The following is a 17,350-nucleotide window of genomic DNA, read 5'->3' as shown; positions in this document are numbered from 1 at the left end:
CTTGTTTTGGTGTTTGGCTCATATTCTCCTTGCCCATTTATTTGTGCTTTTTCATAAATAAATAAACACTTCAGATCCAGAAGTTGCTGACTGTTTTTTTATCATCTATGTGAAAACCAGAGAGCAGAATGAAGGATAAAACTAAAACAATAAAATATATTTCAGTTCAAAAGAAGTTCACTTTAAATAGTTAGTAAAGAAGTTTGTCTGTATTGCTTTATTCTGGAAGGTTTTGTTTTTGCTTGACATAATCTCTTAAACCCAGTCATAATATTATTTGCATATTTCCTGTCTACATGAAGACGTTAAAGCTCTAAAGGTGTTAAGAGCATGAGCGGAAATATGGCTGCATCTTATTTGGATTTTAGGTGAGAAACCGACACAGTGGTGCATAATCGAGAAGCTTGTTTTTATAGATTATCTGAAAAGTAATCTAAAAAGTGGGGATCCTATGGATACAATGTGTTACTCTGATACCCCCAAATAAAATGTTGTGTAACCAGCTGCTTTAAATTTGTAAATGGACTTCGCTAAAACAACGCTCTGGTCAAAAATTCCAATGTAAAAATCGATATGGGCTGCACCATGAAATGTAAAGAATAATTGGTGGCCCAACGCATCGAGAACTAAGCTGCTGCTTAGGGGCCCCATACCATCAGGGGCCTCCCATAAACGCTTGTATTTTAACACAGATCACAGATATAAAAGTTTTATGTTTTTATTGAGAATGAGAATATGACTCAGTTTGATTTGATTGGTTCAGTAGAGATAAATTAAAGAGATTTTAAGAATATGATTTTAGGGAATTGGCAAATTTAGTTTGTAAAAGTGTAAAGAATAATCTTGTCTAAATAAAGTTACAATTTGATGAAAGAAGAGTAATCTTTATTTTTGAGCTTGGCTTGTTCACACATACATCTCAATAAATAATAATTAATCCATGATAGCTTTTAATCTCAGCCAATTAAACATGACTCCCTCTCCCTTAGATTTTGTTAAATCTGACGGAAAATGTTCCACAGGACTCCAATCTGGGTCTCAGCTCATCTAGCAGGACAAAGATGCTGAACATTCAACCAGTTCTACAGCAGGATGGTTTTGGCCAAAGTACAGCAATAGGTTAGTATAGTCCAGACCCAAATACGACTGAGAATCTGGGACTTGAAAATAGCTTCTCAGATGTTCTTTCAAAGAAAAGAAAAATGGAAGAAAATTTCGATGTACAATGCTTGTAGAGACCTAGTCCAAAAGACATACAGCTGAAGGTGATGCTATGAATCATTTTTCCCTTCATAAACATGCGTTAAATTGTGTTAATCTCATAGAAATCCAAATGAAATACACTTGTGTTTGTGTTGTGAATATGGTCAAACGTGGAAAAGTCTTAACCTCTTCGCATCTGGGATCTTTGGTGACATCTAGTGGGAGTAACTGTACACTACAACTAACCGTAAGGTTTTTTTTTTTAAAGTAACAGCAGAATCTCGCACAAAAAGCCCCCCTGTTATTAAAATGAAACCGCTGTTTTATAGTTTCTTTTGATATAATTCTGAACAATGGTGAATAAGAAAATATGGAATGAGTCAATGATTCCAGAATTGTGTGTGCATAACAATAATAGACAATTTATAATAAGCATAAAAACTTCAAGCAAAAACTTACAGTTTACTGGGAGCAGTGATGGTTATGAAGGCTAACCTCTGCTGGGAGGACAGATCTCCTTTAAAGCTACTTTGTGCACGTGGAATGCAGCAGTCTGTCACTGATGGAGCTCTCCAGTTCAACTACAGAGTCATGCAAAGACATTGTCTAACAGTGATGTTGCTTTAGCCAGAGTTCATCTATCTCCCATCACCTACACAGGGTTGAAGGATCATCTGTTTTTTTATTTCATTACCATCATTTGGGTGATGGAGAAAAAATATATGTTAATTTGTAAATAAATCTAAAAGAATAATAAAAAAGGCAAATAGGAAAACTTAAAATAAAACAACCATTTTTTTATTTGAATGAAACATTTGGTAGCATTATGGTTATGGTACCACAGAGCTACACAAGTTATTATGCTTTAAACTTTAGAGAAAAAACTTAATTTGATTTAGGCCTGGACTTTGAAGTATGAAAACTGTCTGATTTAGTTGTTCTCAACCTTTTTAAAACATTTAAGGTTTCAGTAAAAACAGTAATTGTACCATTGCCACTATTCAACTGGATAAAAAGTCTTCCTTATGCTTTTCTCAATATAAAATTTCTATGTACTGACGACACAAAACAGATTTAGAGTTGGTAAGATTCTGAGTGGAAGAGATGTAGGTTTCCCACTAGGCCTGATGTCAAAATCCAAAATGACTGCCTAGCATATACAACTTAAAACAGTTTCAGCAAAAGACATTTCATTTACACTTCTACCAATAAGTGTCTCATATCAGCCACACACAGATAGTACACAGCATTGTTTAGTGAACATGTTGCTGCTGTGTCTGAAAGAGCAAAATGCAGAGTAAAGTATGAGTTTGTGTTGCTAACTCGTACTTTTTTAAACACTAGTGTTTAAAAAAACAGTATTTTTTTTACACTCATTGAATGTAAAAAGCCTTCCTGGGAAATGATGACTCTTGGATTTCTGGGACTTGAGATAAAAGACCAGAAACAAACTCTGACACTAACTCTATACAAAATCCCAAAATATATGAAAAAAATTACAATTGATTTCAATGAGCTTTTATCTGTCATATGCATTGATTATGACTGTTTGATAATTATGTGAGATTTCAACACCCATGCTGTGTGATGTGCTTGAAAACTTTGGTCTGACTCGACATATCAAATAAGCATAACGTATAATCTAGGACCCACTCTGGACCTGGTTATCAGAAAGGATGTGAATATTTCCTAGGTTTCTGTAACTGATGACACCCTGTCTGATCATTTCTTTGAAAGTACAATGACCCACATAGCAAAACATCTACTGTTACAAAATGTTCTTTTATGAACAACAAAGCAGACACTTTTAAATCTACTCTTGGGCCTCACCTCTATGCTGTAAGGCAATGTGTCTCATTGGATTTTATTTTGGGCTATCAGAGTAAAGGGAGATGAATTTTAATGGGCAATACAATTTTCAGATTTGTTTTATTTGCAAAACAAATATTTGAAGCTCCTAGTTTATTCTTTTTTTTATCTGTCACCACAGAGTGGTGTTCTCTTTTTGTGAATAAATGTGTCAGAATCTGGATTTGTTATCATAATTTCTTTAAGTATCATCATGTATCCTAAGGTGTATTGTACACATAGTACATGTTGTGTTACAGGATGCCTCGTCACATGACGCTCCCCCTAACAGCAGCAGCAGCAGCATCAGGCTGTTGTTTACTGGCTGCAGATGGATCAGCTGTGAGCGGTGCGGCGCAGGGCTGGTTGCCGGTCATAAACACCAACGGAGGATATAATAATTGGAAGAAGAAAAAAACAAACAGCTAAGGTAAGTCCTGAACATTTACATCCTGGGTTTATGCTGTCTGTGGTTGATGCTCTAACGACTGTTTTCATTTTATTAGCTTGAGAAACGGGACAAAAGAGATAGGTCTGCGACAAGCAAGCGAAACAAAGCCGAGACAGGAAGTGAGTTCAGGAAAAAGATTACACGAATATCGTTAGACACTGTCTTAGGTTGTATGCTTTTGCAAATGGTTGGAGACGAGGTTTAAACTAAATATGAAAAAAGTTTGAAATAAAAGAACAAGTTCCGTTTGAATAATTGAATAGATAGGAGATATAAAATTGAATACTCTAAACTTACACGCTATTTGGTTGTATTTTGAAATTCATGAGCGGAAAATAAATGTGACGCCTGCTAGCTTAATGCAGACAGAAAACACCGGGTGCTGCGGCTCGTTTTCTTTCATGTTTGTTTTCAAGTCGCTCGCGGCAGATGTTCGGCGAAATTTGAGCCTTTATTGGCAGGAGGAAAAATAGAACCCAACAATGTTGGGGTTGCAATTATATAACTTCCGCTCTACTTTTTACTTATCGAAATAATTCATCTACGTTATTAGTACTGTGTTATGTCCTGACTTTGTTTGGGGGGTTTTGGGATCTACTTCCTTATCCTGGACTGAATATCAATGAAATGTAAACTATGAGTGCCTGCTTTTATGTGTGTACATTATTTTAAGTAGTTTTGAGATTTCCTTCGAAGAAAGGTAGACAAACACAGGCCAGTTTTTTCATGTTTATCTGAGTCTCCTCATAGACTCCTTGTTACTCACTGAGTTGAAAAACAAATGGCACAAAGCCGTGAGGTCCCCACATCCTGAACACTGAAATATGTATGAAATTTGATTTGAGTGTTTTTCTAAATCTAAAGTATGAAAAATAGTGAATTTGGGATGAAAAATGTTGGATTTTAAGACTTTGTTCACCATCATTATTTATGTTTTAAAGAGAAAAAGTTGCTGTGTGAAAATAATTTGTTCTTTTATGCTGAGATGGATATAGTCACAGCTCTGTAACTATCCATCCGCACTCTGTTTATTTCACAGTGTTACATGTGCCATGGGCTACTGGGGGTCTGGTCATGCAATGACGGTGTGTCCACTGCTGATAAGATTTAACATGTCGGTGAACAATTTTTCTCCACATGTTGAGCTATAAAGAACATTAAGACCATGCATACGTGTATTAAAAGGTCCAGTCAAAGTCCAAGCTTAAGTCCAACTGAGAATCTGTGGCCAAAGTTGGACAATTCATATCCACTGATTTTCTCCAACCAGTGTAGAGCTGGAGCTATGTTGCAAAAATATAGATATTTGTATCCTGTATAAGGGTCTGCTGTTCACAAATCCAAACATTTACCACATTGTAAAAGCTTAAGGACCAGAACCACTTTATTTCCAAATAAAGTGATTCTGCATTTGATTATTTGAACAGGACGCAACATTAAAACAAAACATTGTGTCATTGAAGCCTTCTCCCTAGAGTTGACTTTTTTTTCCTCAAGAATGAGCAATAAACAATGTAATCAGCTTCCTGTTTGTATCCAGGAGTTATTTTTGGTACTGTGTGCCTTTCATACGGAAATCTGGTGAGGGGAGGGTGGGACATGATTTCAATTCAAAATTTAGAACATCAGGCGCATGCCATGTCTTGTCTTGCTAATGTCTACAAAGATCATGCCTTTGTCTGCCTGGTGCATTTGTCATGTCTACATGACACAGATTTGATGAATGACAGGTGAGCCTTATAGAAGCATCTAAAATTACAGTGTTTTCTAATGTTTTAGCAAAGATAAAAGTTAAAGTGTGATGATACGCACAACACACCTTCAAGAACTCCATTTCTTTTAAACACTGCTGCCCCTTTGTGGAGTGTAGATGATACAGGAGGCCTTTATTGTTTTGTAAGCTGCTACTGAACATTTAAGCTCCATTTTAATAACAAAGACTGTATTTCGGATCTGTTGGACATTTTGTGCCCAAGGTTGTCAATTAGGAACAAGAGGGCAGGATCATCCTGGCACAGGTCCCACTGGTTCAGCCCCAAGACCAATATCATGGCCGGCAGTGAAGGATCTGACAAATCGGATGGCAGTGCCAGTCAGTCTTCCTCTCATCAGGATCATTCCAAAGAACACATGAAGCTCAAGAAGGAGATCTCGCTTCTCAACGGGGTCAGTTTGATCGTGGGAAACATGATCGGCTCTGGCATCTTCGTCTCCCCCAAGGGCGTGCTCATCTACAGCGCCTCCTATGGGCTGTCTCTAGTCATCTGGGCCATTGGGGGCCTGTTCTCGGTTGTTGGGGCCCTTTGCTATGCTGAGCTAGGCACCACAATCACCAAATCAGGGGCTTCGTATGCATACATCCTGGAGTCATTTGGTGGCTTCATTGCATTCATTCGTCTGTGGACGTCACTGTTGATCATTGAACCCACCAGCCAAGCCGTTATAGCCATTACGTTCGCAAACTACCTGGTACAACCACTGTTCCCAACTTGTGAGCCCCCATACACAGCATCCCGCCTCGTCGCTGCTGCATGCATATGTAAGTACTTTAAATCGTGCAATGTCCCTCTGTTATTTGCTCATGTCCTTGTTGGGTTATGTGTGAAGTTTTTCTCTTTCCTCAGGTTTACTGACATTCATAAACTCTGCTTATGTAAAGTGGGGCACCCGTGTACAGGACATCTTTACCTATGCAAAGGTGGCGGCGCTCATCGTCATTATCATTACTGGTATTGTCAAACTGTGCCAGGGTAAGTAGAGTTATGGCATAACTGTCATAGCATACTAACACCTCAGTGTCCAGATAGCAGACCCAACATACCACAAAACCTATCCTGGATGACACCGTTACTAATCAATGTTATTTGCTTTTTCCTCTCATGTCTATCTCTAAGGGTTAGAAAGCTGGACAGAGAGACCAGGCAAAACTAAAGCAATCAATGGCTCAACCCAAAAAATAATAAACAAAAGTCAAGAAAAACAGCATCGTAGCAGAGTTACTCCAACATGCTGCTTCCCTAAGCAGGGCAGTAATTATAAACAACTCTGTAATTTTAAGTTTATAATTCTATCCATCCATTATCATACGTGCTCAACCCATCGTCTGTTGACTGCTGAAGAGAGGTAACAGCATCCTTTGCGATCCTAAGCATGTATGATAATGGATGGATGCATGGAAAAATAACAATGTTGTTGAAAAGTATATGTTACTAATTAATACAAGTGGTAACCATGACCCAGGATGTATCTGTGAACACCTAAAACCAAACACTAATTTTGTCACTTATTTAACAAATTATATTTTTTCAGTCAAGTTGATTCTAATTTAAATGGCTAGTTTTTGGCTAACTGTAGTGAAAAGGCTATAATAAGTATAAATTGAGGGTTTTTTTATGCAAACTAGCAAAATTATGGAAACTTGTGCATAACTCAACTCAAAGTGTTTTGTTCAGAATCACGTAAACAAATACAGGAGGGCTTGTTCTCTTCAGGGAAAAGGAGGTTTTATCTTGGCAATCTTCCCAAACAAGCCAAGCCAGTTTGCTTTCTTTTTCTCCTGCACTGGTGCACTCCCCAACTGTGACATTTAACAAGCCTCACTAAAGTCTAAGATGCAATTTGCTTGTGTTTTATACATTTACAGTCAGACCTAGTCTGCCAGCTTTTGGAAGACAATGACTTGGCATTCATTCTTACTGCAAACCTTAATCAGGTTACCAATAGAAGTCGTGACCTGCCTTATGTCCACAATGTGATGACAGTTACTTATTTGGATAGAGTTGAAAACGGCTTCCTTGGCTTTTCAGGCTACACAGACAACTTCAAGTCATCCTTCCAGGGCTCGTCCACAGACCCCGGTGATATTGCTCTGGCCTTGTACTCGGCACTCTTCTCATATTCCGGCTGGGACACACTCAACTTTGTAACAGAAGAGATCAAAAACCCAGAGAGGTCATTATTATTATTTTTTTTCAATTCTTTGTCATCCATTCAGAAAGAATTAAGTCTGAACATTTCTAAATGTTATAGGAACCTACCGCTGTCCATTGCCATCTCCATGCCCATTGTCACCATCATCTACATTCTCACCAACGTGGCCTACTATGCTGTTCTGGATGGCAGTGCCATACTGGCCAGCGATGCTGTGGCGGTGGTGAGCTAACAGTCTTCGTCTGATCAGGACATAGTTATGGAAATGAGAATATTTTCATAATGTTACCTTCATGTGTTCTCCACAGACGTTTGCAGATCACACGCTGGGTGTCATGAACTGGATCATCCCCATTGCTGTAGCGCTGTCCTGTTATGGAGGCCTGAATGCTTCCATTATAGCTGCTTCAAGGTACTGCGCATTTATCCACTCATAAACATCAAGTAAAAACAAACATTATAGATATGTTGGCATTAAAACTATTCATGTTTGTTGTGTCCAGGTTGTTCTTTGTAGGGTCCCGGGAGGGTCACCTTCCAGATGCTCTGTCCATGATCCATATTCAAAGATTCACTCCAATCCCTGCGCTGATTTTCAACGTAAGAGAAAAAATCAACCTTAAATTAATCTGAATGGTAAAAGCACAGGGGAGGAAGTTAGACTTTGGAGGATTTGGTGACACCTAGTGGCAGAAATATATGACTGCCCCTGTTTGAAACGTTGCTGAAGCTGAAAATGCCATCTTAGAGCACTTTCCAATTCCAATAAAACAAAATATTCCCAACTTAGTTTTGAAATGGATGAAAATAGTTTTTTGTCTTAGAAGAAAAAACAAAACAACAAAACAAGCAAACTATGAATGTTTCTTACTATTTTATGCTATTATTGCTTCCAAATGTCTTTTACTACTTTTAGTATGGCAGTAGATGGACATTTTTGCATTTACTGATGAGATATTTGGTATGAAAAGTCTCACAAGCATTGTTGTACACTGTTGGAAATAAACAAGGGATTTTAAGGACCTTTTTTGCCTGTTGATTGTGATTAAATACTGTATCTCCAGCTAAAACATGTCCTGTTTCTTTCTTTTTTTCGTTCTTCCCCTGCCTGCCCAGTGTATCATGTCGCTGATCTACCTCACAGTGGAAGACGTCTTCCAACTCATCAACTACTACAGCTTCAGCTACTGGTTCTTCATGGGTCTGTCTGTCGCCGGGCAGATCTACCTTCGCTGGAAGCAGCCTGACAGACCCAGACCTCTCAAAGTAACATTATTGACTAATTTATCTAAATTGGGGTTGATTAGAAGAGAGATGTGATTAAAGCAGAATCTGGTTGAACTAATCTATACAAAAACAACACAAACAAGATTTTTCAGTCTAGTTTAAAAACAGTAATGTGATTAAAGCCGAGTGCTTTGACATGTTTTCTTACATAAAGAATATTCTTACTCTTGCCCCCCTCTCTCTCCTGTTTTGCCCTTCTGTAGCTCACACTGTTTTACCCCGTGGTGTTCTGCCTGTGTGCTGTCTTCCTGGTGGCAGTTCCTCTGTACAGCGACACCCTGAACTCCCTGATCGGGATCGCAATCGCCCTGTCTGGTGTTCCCGTCTACTTCCTGGGCGTCTATCTGCCGGAGTCCAAAAGACCTCCGATTATCATCAAGCTGCTGCGTGAGTATGCCACACATCCTGGGAGGTTTTACAACTCATTCATGAGCAACAAAATTTGACTTTTTTGACAAAAAACATGACAGTTTATTTTTGTAAAGTAAAATTGATTTCTATAAAAAAAGAGTTGTATAGTCAAAAAGAGTAATGTAAAATAAACGATTATATAAATATTCAGCACCTAATTCAACAGAGGTCCAGCCGAATGGTGTTAGTGGTCTGACCACGCGTGGAGTAGATGTCACCTGAGTGAAGTGCCGGTGGCAGTAACTGCGTTTTCCATCGACCTTAAAATTGTGCAAATTGGAATTATGAAAATAAATGCACTAAATGGAAAAATGCTAATTTTGAAAAAAAAGTGCTGGGATGAGATGGTTTTTCAGCTGTATCAAAATTAATGTATTTGGTAAAACTGCAACGGAAACAAATTTTTTGCATCATGCAAGTCATGTGATCAAGAACCAGACAGAGTCTTTGGTTGCCACCATAGAGACAAAGAAGATGACAGGAAGTGATTGGCGATCTATATTTTTAATGACATATCACTTGCACTAACTTATTCACTTGATTTTAAATGTTTATTTAACAGAAACACTTTTTTTTTAATTAAAAACAAAAAGTTGATCATGATTGATTTGTAAAAGCAATAGAAGGCTAAAACATCCAATTGTAGGCACTGTAAGATATTAGAATATCTCAATATGTCTGGTCTGCTAACATGTCTTCCTGCAGGTTCTCTGACTCTCTTCACTCAGTACACCTGCTTCTGCGTCCTGACAGAGACGGACAAAAGCCAGTAGCCCGTTTCTTCCAGACAGGAAACTCTGCTGGGAAACAAGCAGGGCTCATCTTTTGTATTGTTCACCATGCTGCTGCCACGCACTGAAAATGCTGCCATATGTAGATTTATGTAGGGAGAAACATACAGCATAATGACCCATTATGACTTACTACAATCACACTGGTGGCTGAATTTTCTAGGAACACAGTGCCATTTTATAGCACACCAAAAAAGACTTGAAAATATAAAAGACTGCTCTGGTTATGTTTTTGATGAAGAACTGACCTGATATAAAGCTAAATAAGACAAACATGTATTAAATATAAAGAACTGCTGAAAACTGTTACACTGCCTTGCAAAAGTTTTCACACCTTTCACAAACTATTTGATAACAGTCACATTAGCTGTTATTTCTCCCAAAATTCAAATTAAATGTTTGTGGTTGTGAAGTGAAATGTGAAAAAAAGTAAAGGCAATTTCTACTATAGCAAGGCAATGAGTGGGAAAGAAATTAGGGAAAATTGTCCAAAAGGTAAAATCATACAGGTACTTTTCTATTGTTTAGCATATTGCTGCTTCAAATTGAGAGAAGTCTCTTCCTTTTATATTGAATGGCTGGTTTCACTATTCCTGCCTTTAATTATGTAGTATTTGCACTTTATTCTGAAATAAACTTTCAAAAATCTTTTACCAAAGCCATTTGTTCTTCATGTACAGAAACAAAAACAGACTCATTTATTTTCAAAGCTTTCTTTGTTTACACATCTACATATTTACAGAAACTTTCAATTTCAACAAGCATTCCAGAAACGTTCCAAACTCCAAACTGGATTTTTTTTTTTTATCCAAACCACAAACTCACACATCCACAACAGAAAGTTACGCACCAGCCTTTCACATTATGCAGAAAACAAAAAAATCTAGTTTATGTACGCGCTACCATGCACAGAATGCAAACACCCTAAAAACTGCAACCACACACACACACACACGTACGTCTGGAGACGACTCGCTAACAGAAGTATTGAACGGCACGAAGCGTACGAGGCATACCACACTAATGTGCAACGATTCACGTGGAACAAACACCCACATACAGATTCACTCTAGCACAGCTTAAAAATAAAGACAGACGCTCTGGTTCCTTCTGGAAACGCCTTCCCTCCCTGAGCCTGTGTAGCAGAGAGACGACCGACCTGCAGGAAGCTTTCTGGAATCAGGACTAATGCTGCAGTACTTTGGCACACCACACCAACATTGGGAGATCTAAACTGTTGATAGTTTTTTTTTTTTTCTTCTTTATTCCGTACTCTCTGCTACACAGAAGCTCGTAGAGCGAAGCATCTTGAGGAAAAGGAAGCTGGAAAGTTGCGGTGCAGCAGTCAGTCAGAATCATATTTGTCTTCGTCATCGTCTTCGCCGCTGCAGCCCAGCTCCTGCAACACGTCTTTCTGGTAGCGCTGCCAGTTCCTCCTGCAGTAGGAGTGCTCCTCCTCCCAGTAGTCTGGACACAGAAAAACAAAAACATAACAGATGAACACAATCAAAGCTATTCCAGATCGATACAAAGACATTAATTGACTCAGTCATTGTTCCCTGAATTGCTCTGACAGTTCTAAGTCAGTGGTAATGAGTCAGTCCACAGAAGATGTTTTGAAGATCATCTTTTTTTTTTTTTTTGCAAATTTGACATAAACCCTTTATATATTGTATTTAAGGTACTTTTTTATTCTGGTAGTAATCATCTCTGGATGTGACTGGTGAATGTGAGCTCAGCTGTTCAAAAATGTGATAAATCAGAGGAATTTGAACATTTAGTAAAGGTGCCAATTACAGTTCACCTTACAGCCAAGTCTGTTGGTCAGATATTTATCCCTTAAACATTAAGAGTGTTTTATATTTACTCTAGCAGCAAAACTTCTTTAATGATCTGAAACATTTAAATGCAACATGTGTGGGTTCGACTCCAGGATCCTGTTGCCTCATTCTGTCATGCTCTTTGCCAATGACTACATTAAAGTTTGACATACTTGTCAGTGAATATAAGAGAAATCTAAAAATCAGAGGCCGGTTCTTTTATACACAACTGCATATTGTAACTTTATACAAACTGTAATGTGCAGAAGTAAAAGAGCAAAGGACTGATTGGAGCGCAATATCCATTAGCCATAAAGGCCACAACTGACTATGATGATAAAGTCTACGAGTTGGGATCACAGATGAAAAAATTGAGTTTAGAAATGCTTAATATTCTGCAGCTTTAAAGAGTTAAACTCCGTCCCACAGCGCAGACAGAAAGGCTTTTTTTCCACAGCTACATTAGTAGATCGTCCATTTCTGGTTTAATGTCACCATAAACACCATCAGGTTCATGTAAACAAATTTTCATTAGAAACAAAAAGTAAAAGCCGTTGGCACACAGGAGCAGAGCTGAGGTTCCCATCATCTCAGCACTGAGAGGCCTACCTCCATAGCGCTGCTCCCTGTCGCTGTCTGAACCACTGTCCTCATCAGGGTAGTCATTCCTCCAGTTGCTTTCTTCATTCTCATCATCTTCATCATCATAGACCTCCTCTTCATGGACCACCAGATCTGGAACCTGAGGAGGAGAAGCAGTGTTTATGTGGCAGCCTGATGAAGGCTCAAATCTAAAATGTTCACATTTGGACTAAGGTTTGTGAATAAATAACGCTTCAAGGAGTTCTATTGTTAAAATGAAAAATTGATATCCTACAGATCTAAAACAATACTGGGTAATGTAACACCAATTACTCAGTAACAAAGGCAGCAGCAGGGAAAGCCCCTCTGCAGTAATTGAGCCCATTTCTTCAGTCACTCACTCAGATTTCAGCACTCATTCATCTGTCCGTCCATCCATCCACACACACCAGTTCTCCGTCGTCAGCATAGGCCCTGACAGACAGGATGTCCTGGATCCAGCCTGGTGTGACCGTTTCCTGGTAGTAAAGGTCATAAACGTAGTCGTCGTCGTGCTCCCGGTGCTCCGCCCCCGGCTTCTCCCCGGAGACGGCCAGCCGCTCCCGCAGCAGCTTGGTGTTGTTGCACAGAATCACTTCTGGGTCTGAAGGCAGCGTCTGGACAAACAGACAGAGTCAGCAGGAGCACAGACAATGATGCAGTTTAACACAAATTAATCATTTGTGTTCTCCTCTAGGCTCACTTCTTTTAGTCTGGGTCACATAAAGGATTCAATAAAGCATTCTAACGGAGCAAGTTGATTACTGTTGTCATGGTTTTGTTAAATTGGTAAAACTTGATAAAATATATATAAAAAAAAAGTATTACTTAGAGTTGTGCCGATCGATCGGTCACCGATCACAATCGGGCCGATTTTCGTGAAAAAGTGCATGATCGGTGATCGGCGATCATTGTCTCTTTTACCGATACCGATCACCTGCTTCTCATTTCCAACCTGCCTGTGCAGCTGGTCTCCTCTTTCTTTCACTCTGCGCAAACGCGCAGCAACAAATCCTAAGCGATGTGGAACTATAACGCACTGAATGAATGGGGAAGTTTGCGTGTTGCGGCGGAAAATTGAAGCAGGTCAAAATGCATCAACACGACGAATCTAGTATGGAATAAAAACAAAGCCATACTTGACGGAGATTGGCTACATCGAGGCTCACTGCAGTAAAAAAGACATACGGAGGATCAGATAGCAGGTAAAGCAGCGCACAGCTACAAACACTCACCCGGATTAGCATGACGGTCAGAAAGCTAAACAAATAACCCGCGAAATTATTTAAGTCTTCGAGCTGCGATGTAAGACGCTGGTTCTGCTCTCCTGTTAAACCGCTGCTACAGGTAGTAATATTTGACAGACGGAGCTTCGCTTCTGCTCCACCTGGTAGTGACTCTCACACCGAACCTGCTTAAAGCTGCAGCATCTAACTTAAAAAATAAATTTTACATATGTATTAAAACTTTCGCTGTCCTAACATGAGACAGATAATCTCTGAAAAAATAATCGATCTCCTCCCTGATCTGCATAATTACTCCGCTCAGTCAGAAACAGCCACTCAGAGCTAGCAGTAATCAGCTAGCCGCCATGCTATCAGGAAGTTTTCATTCAGTAACTCTGGATTGTTTATTGTAATGGATCCTGTTTTTGCCTTTGAATGTAAAGTTTTATACTTGAACTTCTTGGCAATGTTGAGAGGTTTTATTTTGGCTCTTTGTATTATTTAGCCTCTTCAGAGCCTTCATATGTTATCAGTCTGTTAAAGATAGTATTATCAATAGCTGTACAATTTGCACAATGCCTGTTTTGTTTAGTTTTCTTCTTGGAAAAAGTTATTAAAAACAAGTTTTTGTCTAAATTAAGGTGAATTCATGGTTCCTTTTTCCACATAATGTAACCAGTAGTGTTTATGATAATAATAATTATGTGATCGGTATCGGGAGGAAAAAACCTGATCGGCACATCCCTAGTATTACTACTGAAAGTGAATTGATAAACTGAAGCTAATCATTAGCAGTAGTAATATGACAAATATATAGAAAAAAATTTAAGTTAGGGTGGGAACTTATAAGAATTTTTATTGTCAGGATAAATTCCAATTAATATAAAAGAAAAACAATCCATATTGCCTGGTTTGTTAATGTTACAGTTTTCTCCACCATTTGTTCAACAAAAGTATTGATAAATACTAATCCATTTGAAAATGTGATTAAATGCGGTTAATGTGTTTAGTTTAGTGATTCAAATCAAACATCTTCATGTAACTGGTGTTTTCTGTTCCAATGGAAAGGTTTTGTTTGTGGAGTTGACTGCTGCCATAAAGTTACATAAAAAAGGATTAAATGGTTCTTATCACATTAATACCACAACATATTGTGATAAAACTTCATGTCAATGTCGTCCACGCCTAGTATGAATGCTACTAGAGTAATCATAAAATAAAGTACAAGGAATATTCTGTTGACACAAGTAGAAATTGGTTTAAAACCTTAAATATTAGCAAATAGAAACACAACCATAAGCTATATAAAACTCATATACCCATCGAGTAAAAAAAGGTGCCAATTATCTGGAGTATTGTGGTTTAATTCAACATATCTCCACCATGACTGTTCAGGCCTCATCTTTTGTAAAGCAGTTTAAGTATTTAAACTTAAACTCCTCCCCACCTTCCTCAGTGGTTTGTCTGGATCCTCCTCGTCCTCCTGGACCAGATCCACCACCTGGATTTCTCCCAGACTGCACCGTTTGGCCGTCCTGCTATCCTCTCCATCCTCTGAGGCTTCAGTCTGGGGGGTCTCCTGCTCGGCGGGCCGCAGCAGCCCCGTGCGGTGGCTGGACAGGATTCTGTAGCGTTCCTCCCTGCGGGTGCTCCACTTGGTGCTGCGCAGGTCGCCCATTATCCGCTGGGAGCTGGAGGCGGACGGGCGCAGGGCGTGGGCCGCGCGGGGCCGGGCCAGGGCCTGCCGGACCTGGGTCTGGACCGGAGCATCCTGACGAGAAGAGGGGGCGAGATGGACACATGTTGTTACCGTAGCAACAAGTGTAAAAAAAATAAAATAAAAAAAAATTATACATACATACACACACATACATACATAAAGAAAACCTAGACATGGTCCTTTATGTTCTTCATACTAAATGAAAATATAACCACGTATTGACTTCTTCAATACATCAAGAAAGTAAGACAACAAAAACGTACTTTTAGTATTTCTAGAAGGAAACAATACTGACATGTGAACAGCTGCAATGAGAGACTGATGTTCAGTTCACATGAACCAAACTAGGGATGCACTGATTCACTTTTAATTTCTGATACCGATCTGATAAAAAAAAAAAAAAAAATAAATAAACACAGCAGAACTCATTTTAAATGTTTCTCTTTTTTTCGTACTTAATTACAAATTTATTTGATAACCTTGCACCAGTACAGCACACTGAAATACACCAATAGCTTCACAAGCTTGGGCAAAAATGGAAAAAACTTTAATTTGTTCAGTCAGTGAAATGAGGAGTAGAACAGCCAATGGAAAACAAATAATAAAACTGAAACTGACAAAAACAATAGACTGACTATCTTGGTCAAATATAGAAAAAAACCCAGAAACAAACTTGTGCACTCGCTCATTTTTCTTTTTAATTAGTAGAATACATAAAAACAAAACATCAAATAATATTTATGACCACAGTGAGTGGAAGTAAAATTGTGTTGCATAAAAGTGTATTTCTTGTCAAAAAGTTTAATAAAAAATGCTTTCTGACAATATATTTTGTATTTATATGCTTATAAGTACAGGCTAGCTTCCCGCAGCATTAAATGTTCAACGTCAACAAAACGAGCACTTCCTCGGTTAGCATAGCACATAGGCTAGCGACTACGCTATGCTAACCAACAGCAGAGCGGGCTTTGTCTCCAAACACCTTACAGCTTGTTCGCTATGATGGCACACTTACTAATGGCCACTCAGCCACGACATCAGCTCTGCGTTTGTACTGTCCACTAACGGCGACTCCATATTCACAGAGCTGCCCGTGTCATGCCCACCACCAGCTGCGTGTATAGCCTGGGCTAACTGTGTGGTCACCGCGGCGGGCCTCTCACCTGGGTCGCTACAGTCGCCACGAGTTTGAACACAGAGTTCTCCACCTCAGCTTCGTCTGGCTCGGGTACCGTCTCCCCCGAGCTCTGGGACGACTCGGGCCGGATACGCTTGCACGCCAGCAACAAAGCATCTGCGGGGTCTGTCCCCCTTTTTCTTTTCACTCGCAGAATTGTCGTGTTCGGGTCCATGATAGCCTTCAGTCCTCTAGCGTCTGCTTGTCTGTCTGCTCTGGTTTGTGTCTGGCACTCAAAAGATCAGAAGGATCGCGAGACCTGTCGCGCTGGTTCTTCTTCTCCGCTGTGTTCCTTTTCTTGATTTTTATTGGCGGTTGTCAAAAAACCTTAAGTGTTCATTACCGCCATCTACTGGCACGGGGTGTGGTTCAAAATGTCTTATTAGTATTATCATATTATATTGATCAATTTTATTTTTCATTCCCTCTTGAAAATAGATTATTTATCTTCAGTTTGCATCTTGTAAAATCCATGGTGGTCTCCGTTGTGTTTAGTGGGCCGGAAGCATGTATGGGGCGTTGCTGATATCTGCAGTCCTTTTTTATTTATGTTAATATGCTCCAAGTTAAAAAGACTGTGAGACATGTTTTACTACTCAGGTTTTTGTTTCTAAAATGCATGATAGTGTTTCTGCTTTAGTTCAACTCTCAGAATGTAAAAGCGTGTGCATTAAAAAAAAACAATCAAACAATCTCTCTATGTTTATGTCCCCACTTCAGTACAGCTGATTCAAATGATTACCTCCGCAGTATGCTTCCAATTGCTGCAGCAGCTGTTAATCCCGTTTGTTTAGTCCAGGTGTGCAGCAGCCGGGGAAACGCCTCACTCTGAGGACCAGGGTTGTGAACCTCTGCTCTAGTTGAG

At 39.2% G+C, this 17,350-nt stretch overlaps 2 protein-coding genes across 2 annotated transcripts; one reads left to right on the top strand and one right to left on the bottom strand.

The window, feature by feature from the left end:
• Positions 1–3,339: 3,339 nt before the first annotated feature.
• On the top strand, positions 3,340–10,579 carry slc7a6 (solute carrier family 7 member 6). The gene is made up of 10 exons (XM_015004959.2): positions 3,340–3,481; positions 5,479–6,041; positions 6,127–6,252; positions 7,309–7,453; positions 7,532–7,655; positions 7,741–7,844; positions 7,936–8,032; positions 8,549–8,698; positions 8,923–9,106; positions 9,836–10,579. Exons 2-10 carry the CDS (start codon positions 5,552–5,554, stop codon positions 9,901–9,903), a joined length of 1,488 nt encoding a protein of 495 aa, XP_014860445.1. The 5' UTR covers positions 3,340–3,481; positions 5,479–5,551; the 3' UTR covers positions 9,904–10,579.
• A 39-nt stretch (positions 10,580–10,618) lies between these two features.
• On the bottom strand, positions 10,619–16,759 carry slc7a6os (solute carrier family 7 member 6 opposite strand). Its single transcript, XM_015004958.2, has 5 exons — positions 16,472–16,759; positions 15,036–15,359; positions 12,773–12,979; positions 12,351–12,483; positions 10,619–11,388 (listed from the first exon to the last, which is right to left on the bottom strand). Exons 1-5 carry the CDS (start codon positions 16,658–16,660, stop codon positions 11,267–11,269), a joined length of 975 nt encoding a protein of 324 aa, XP_014860444.2. The 5' UTR covers positions 16,661–16,759; the 3' UTR covers positions 10,619–11,266.
• Positions 16,760–17,350: the final 591 nt, after the last annotated feature.

The sequence above is a fragment of the Poecilia mexicana genome, unplaced genomic scaffold (assembly GCF_051168715.1).
Source record: "Poecilia mexicana isolate PSO_F unplaced genomic scaffold, ASM5116871v1 scaffold_3, whole genome shotgun sequence".
Classification (NCBI taxonomy): domain Eukaryota; kingdom Metazoa; phylum Chordata; class Actinopteri; order Cyprinodontiformes; family Poeciliidae; genus Poecilia; species Poecilia mexicana.
The sequence above is the reverse complement of the archived record's forward strand: the minus strand, read 5'-3'. Positions and strand labels throughout refer to the sequence as shown.

Coding starts and splice junctions, on each gene's coding strand:
- slc7a6os (XM_015004958.2), bottom strand. CDS start 16,660: ATGGACCCGAACACGACAATTCTGCGAGTGAAAAGAAAAAGGGGGACA. Junction 15,360..16,471: donor TGGCGACTGTAGCGACCCAG/GTGAGAGGCCCG, acceptor TCTTCTCGTCAG/GATGCTCCGGTCCAGACCCA. Junction 12,484..12,772: donor ATGCTGACGACGGAGAACTG/GTGTGTGTGGAT, acceptor TCTCCTCCTCAG/GTTCCAGATCTGGTGGTCCA.
- slc7a6 (XM_015004959.2), top strand. CDS start 5,552: ATGGCCGGCAGTGAAGGATCTGACAAATCGGATGGCAGTGCCAGTCAG. Junction 7,454..7,531: donor GAGATCAAAAACCCAGAGAG/GTCATTATTATT, acceptor TAAATGTTATAG/GAACCTACCGCTGTCCATTG. Junction 7,845..7,935: donor TCCATTATAGCTGCTTCAAG/GTACTGCGCATT, acceptor TGTTGTGTCCAG/GTTGTTCTTTGTAGGGTCCC.